Source organism: Limulus polyphemus, unplaced genomic scaffold (genome assembly GCF_000517525.1).
Source record: "Limulus polyphemus unplaced genomic scaffold, Limulus_polyphemus-2.1.2 Scaffold3629, whole genome shotgun sequence".
Taxonomy (NCBI): Eukaryota; Metazoa; Arthropoda; class Merostomata; order Xiphosura; family Limulidae; genus Limulus; species Limulus polyphemus.
Genome location: NW_013669239.1, coordinates 1 through 6,027, shown reverse-complemented (window position 1 = coordinate 6,027; position 6,027 = coordinate 1). Strand labels below are relative to the sequence as shown.

At 30.3% G+C, this 6,027-nt stretch overlaps 1 protein-coding gene across 1 annotated transcript in view; it reads left to right on the top strand.

Moving 5' to 3' along the window:
- LOC106469716 overlaps window positions 1–5,134 on the top strand; it is a 13,747-nt gene extending 8,613 nt beyond the window's left edge. The window contains exons 4-7 of the mRNA XM_013930229.2: window positions 1,384–1,488; window positions 2,335–2,548; window positions 3,034–3,184; window positions 5,022–5,134. Of these exons, the coding sequence (XP_013785683.2) occupies window positions 1,384–1,488; window positions 2,335–2,548; window positions 3,034–3,184; window positions 5,022–5,134 (583 nt within the window). The remainder of the gene's footprint in view (window positions 1–1,383; window positions 1,489–2,334; window positions 2,549–3,033; window positions 3,185–5,021) is intronic.
- Window positions 5,135–6,027: the final 893 nt, after the last annotated feature.

Here is a 6,027-nt window from a genome sequence, read left to right as displayed (position 1 = left end):
GTTGGCTATGATTCTGAATTAACTATGTATATTGGAGAAGGAATGTTGGCTATGATTCTGAATTAACTATGTATATTGGAGAAGGAATGTTGGCTATGATTCTGAATTACTATATATATATATAAATGTGTCAAACTTTTAACAAAATGTACAAGTCTTTTGTATACAAAAAATAAGATGTATTCCATAAGTATTTGTATATGAATTGACAATGTCAGTCTGACTCAGACTCTGACAAGTTTAAGTGTAAGGTGATGTTCATGTGAAGGATGAATTTTCTTTTGTCCATTGTTCAGTTTGCACACTATATTTACTTAACTTCTAAAACAAAAAAATGCACACTGTATTGCCCCTAATTATCACCCCCCCCCTATATTTTTATCAGCATTGAAATCAACAAATCACATGTGAAAAACAAAATCTGGAATTGTACAAATACTATAATTAGCATCCCCCCCCCCCTATTGCAGTTTGCAGTGCTCTTGGGGTGTTAATTAGGGGCAATATGGTATCTGCAGTTTTTTCAGATCAGCAATGTTGGGTAAAATAAATACTTGATAACTCTGACATCAAATATATAATACCACGCTGAATGACTGAATTCTGTAAAAGGTTGTAGTGCACTTTTACCTCCATGTGTGCACATAGGATTAAAGAGATGAACTCGAAATAGAGGAAAGTATTATTCATTTGAGGCATTATGTTCCCTTGTAGTTTTATATGTTGTTATAGTAGCAGTGACCGTTACTTAGATAAAAATCAACTATTTGAAATGAAGGGAAATTGAAAGAAAAAGTGCATATTCATTGAATCTGTTCAGTTATCTTGTTAACTGTGATATGTGTGTCAGCAGTTTTTTATAGATGTTATTTTTCACCACATACTTTTGCAACTAGTGCATGATAGAAATTTTAGTAACTTAGATGCTAGGTACCTCTATACTGATCTAAAGAAATCTTATCTTTTGTTCCCTGCCCCTTAGGTCAGTGCTTCCCAAACTGTGTGCTGCGGCACACAGTTGTGCCGTGAAAGGGTCTCGGATGTGCTGTGGAATTTTTGCAATTATTAAGTAATTTTTATTTAGTAATATAAACTTATTATCAAGTTAATAAATTTTTAAAATTTAAAATTTGATTTATTTTCTCCTTGATAGACAATATAACAGTAATTTCTGCCTGTCTCAGTCAGAGAGGGGCCACTAGGCCTGCCATACAGACTTGTATACATGTGCCACAAAAAAAAAAAGTTTAGGACATTAAAAGTGTGCTGCAAGCTGAAAAAGTTTGGGAAGCACTGCCTTAGGTATATATGCATTCCAATTCAATATCTACTTTTTTATCAGTTTAACAAGGTTTAATCTGTTTTTCATTATTTTGATTGCAGCAACATACCTGAATTTACAGCACAGCTGACTCAAATAGTCTCAACTTTAATCTTACAGAACCAGTTGCAAGTGTTGTTGTGTCTGGCTGCTGCTTTTCTGAAGTGGTATGTAAATTGCAACTTTTCTGTGTGATTGTGAAGTAATAGTTTAAAAAAGCAAAAATGTGATAATTTCTTGAATATGAATTTTTTTTGTAGGCATGAAAATTGTTGTGATAGTTTTGATAGATATCTCCAGAAACTTTAGGTTTATTATGCATCTGTATAGTTCTACAGTCTTTGGAATCAAAATTTGGAAGTAAATCAACCTTCCGGAAGTACTCCTGCCAAGGGCAGAGGAAAACTAAGAGGGGGTGGTATGCTCTCTCATAAACATGTTTTACAATTAGAGTGGCTATTTGGGCTTATTTTGATACAGTGAGGGCTAAGATGTGATGAAAATCAATTTTAACCAATTTTAAAGACATCTTTTTATCTTATCTTTCAGATTCTTCATCTGTTTATAGCTAGTCATTATTTTGGATGAAAAATTCAGGGGAAATCATAAATGTACTGTAATTTATGAGGGTAGGGGCTGTTTGTGCTAAACCCCTCTATTCTGGTGTTTATAAGTTATTTTGTACTTTTTATGCCAACTAAAAAAAATTGAAATTATTTAATCTTCTAATAAATTGAAAATAAGAATTAACTCTTGTTAATTCCTTCATCAAAGAACATGTTCAAGTACTGTTTGTTTTTAACTTTTCTATAATCTACTTTATAGAAAAATCAGTAACATTGCATGATATTCATGTTATTAGATTTTGTCCAGTTACTAACTTATATCAAATATGATAATCTTTGAAACTCAGTGACATATATTTAGTTTAATTATTTTTCAGTGGCATTAGAAATCATGTGATCTTTTTAGCACCTTTATATTATATTTTTAAAACTTAAATGTTTTCATAGTATGCCCCCAGGTGCCAGTCATCTAAGTACGCCACTGTTGTACATCATGATCAGCCCTCTTGCAAAAATTGGTGGTTTTGAAGTGAACATGCAACCTTTTGATGAAATAGGATTCCTGGTAGAAAGTGTTTTGCTAGAGAAAACTACTTGTAGGAAGATAACAATGTTCAGCTTAAATCTCTTAAAGTCTATTCAAAGCACTTTACAAAACAGTGTAAGAAATGTTCACTTACTTTTGTGTTTAACATATTTTTTGCTGGCTAATGTTGAAGAGAAAGCATATTTGAACACGTTATTAACAACCAGAATTTAACTTACAGCTTCTTTTGTTTTTAATGCTAGATCATGAAGTAAGTGGTTCTTGCAGGATTAAATTGAGAAATTAATAATATCACAATTTAAAATTTAAGAGATAATCTTAAAACTTTATAATTTTGGTTCATGTTACTATCTTACTTTACATATATTTAATTAAACAAAGAATAAGCAGATATTCACAGTTTTTGTACAGAAAGAAAAAAAATACAAGTTTTCTATACATTAAACACTAAGTGTAGTAATAAAATCATTTTAATAAGATAATACTTACTATTGGTGCTGTACTGTTAAAGTAGATTGAAATTATAAAACAGTGTTTTCTGTTATACACACACACACACACAACTGTGTATATATAATTTCTTTTCTCCCTCTCTGTAGGACATTTTATTAAGTATGAAGATTTTGCAAGAATTAGTCAAGCTTACAGTTCCTTATCAGACTGACTCATCAAGCAAGGTTCACATTATGGGATGTAAAAAAACAAAAAGAGCACTCCTGGGAACTTTAGCATCCTTAGTTAATATACAAGGTAACTTACTGATATCACTAGCCATGACCCACAAAACATTTGTGGTAGTTTTCATGCCCTTTGCTTGAATTTTCTTTATCATTTTCATGCACACCATTTAAACTATGCTTTCATGCAGGCATTATGTGTTAGATCGATAAATCCTGGTCTATTTTAAAAAATTTATGAAGTCAGACAAACAAACTCGCATAGATATAATTTTATTTAACAAAACTACATGTAAAATAAACAATAAAGTATAATAATGGTATTTATAATAGTGTACAGAGTATTAAACAGTTATGAACGTTCAGTGTATGACACAGTTTTACAAGTTGAAACAAAGAAACTTGCAAAAATGAGGAATATAATCTGTACTGAAGAAAAAAAGTAGTTAAAATGTGTTTATAGCAGTGTATGAAATGAACCGAAGCTACATTATTGCAAAATAAAGTAAATGTAAAGTTGTAATGAAGACAATTTCAGCTGAATGTGTGTTCACAAAGTGATTAGCATATGGTTTTTGAATGAATTACACAGGAGTATTTTAGACCTACATAAGTCAAGAAAGCCCATTGAAATTGTATTTAGGGTAGTGTTTATTTGTTTTAGGAAATTACACAATGGGTAAAGTATTGTTTGTGTGAAATACCTTACAAATAAAAAGACTAAGTTGAAATCAAAGCCAGTTATCATGTGATGATGACATTGTGCCATCATGTACCATACTCATTGCATTAAAAAGTTTGACAAACCAAAAAACAGGTAAGGTGATTTTGAATTGAAAAGCCAATACACAATCTGGATTCCTTAGACAAAGGCCTTTCTAATGATATTAGATTTGTAGTGATTGATAGAGAAATTATAAGAAAAGTTGCACACAGACAAATGCAAGCATTTTATTTAAATAGATACTTATACGTACATCTGGTGTCTCCTTTATCCTGTAGGAGACTGGTAAACTCATCCATTTTCTTGGGAATAAGTCATTTCTCCTGCAAATTGAAAATTACTAAAAAAAATTATTGGTAAACAAGTCAAGAAGTGGATATTTAACATATTAATTTTGACAATTATCTGATCCAGGATTAATTTATCACTACTAATGATCTATTTTTAACTGATACAGAACACATTACAAGTCAACTAACTATCATTCAGCATTACAATTGGATTTTTGATTTTGATAAAAAACTGATCCATCATGGTTTACATAATACTTTAACAAACTGATTAAAAAATAATAAAAAAGATATCATGAAATAATAATGAAACTTGTTGAAAATGTGTTTTTAAACAAGAATGTTTAATAATTTAATAGTTGTTTCACTGTTGGTTTTTTGATTGGAGTTTCCTGTGATGTTAGTCACAGGCAGAGTGAGACATTGTTCCAAAACTTAAAAATACTCATGTCTTTTATAAAACATTTACAAATAACTTTCAATTAATACTATGAATACCTCATTTTTAAAATGAACATTTACATAGATGGGTCATAACTTTGATTGTAAAGGAATTAATGTATGTTTTCGAATTAAATCTTATTCTTAATGTAAGTTTTTAAAAGTGCATTCACTTTGTTGATACTAGTGTAATAATTCTTGATATACTTTAAAGACTAAGTTTTAAAATTTTTTATCAATGGTCTTACCTTCCTTGGCATAAAATCTCGATATTTTTAGCATAGATCACATGTGTGCTGATGTTTTCTGAAGAATGACTGATCGAAATCTGTATAAAAAACAGCTAGTATGTTTGAAGAATCTTCTGTAGTTTGATATGGTAGTGTATTGGTGTGATAATAAATTATTATACTCTGAAGAATCAATCATTTTCTTCTTCATTATTTGTTTTTCAGGTATCTTAGAAGAAGAGGAAGAAATATCAAAGTTGTTACAGACTTGCTGTGAGGTGATGGAGAGTACCGATATAACACCAGCTGTAAGTTTGCTCATCTTTCACATGCTTTAGTTAATATGAGCTGTAATTTCATGTTTTTCACCACTCCTCTTTCATGTGCTTGGTTATAAAAATTAAATCTAGTGAGTATTCAACCAATAATTTTCAAACCATATACCTGTAGATTTTCAAATTGTGGACTTGCTTTTATTTTAAAACATTAACTCACATAAGAAAATGTCTGATTGATTATTGTGAATAAATTGTTTTGTTTTAAACCAAAAACTCATCTATCAATCAAATTTTCCAAGATAATTACAGTTAGTATAGCTTACTTGTTAAAAATGGTCACTGCTTCTTGTCATCCTCTAACCAGATCGGTCATTCCTGTTTGTAGAACGTAAACATTTTATTCTCTATAAAAAGTTAAAACCTTAAAACTTGTGTTCTCTGTTTGGTAGATGTTATACTTTAGTAATTTGATGCAAAAAAAATCACTTGATTTGTGTCTGATAGGTATTGGAAATTAGTAACTTGATATAACAAATCATATGGTCTGTATTTGGTACATATTAAACATTAGTAACTTGATGTAACAGATCATATGTTCTGTGTTTGGTAGATATTAGAAATTAGTAACTTGATGTAACAAATCATATGGTCTGTATTGGTACATATTAAACATTAGTAACTTGGTGCAACAGATCATATGTTCTGTGTTTGGTACATATTAGACATTAGTAACTTGGTGCAACAGATCACATGGTCTGTGTTTGGTACATATTAAACATTAGTAACTTGGTGCAACAGATCATATGTTCTGTGTTTGGTACATATTAGACATTAGTAACTTGGTGCAACAGATCACATGGTCTGTGTTTGGTACATATTAAACATTAGTAACTTGGTGCAACAGATCACATGGTCTGTGTTTGGTAGATATTAGACATTAGTAACTTGGTGCA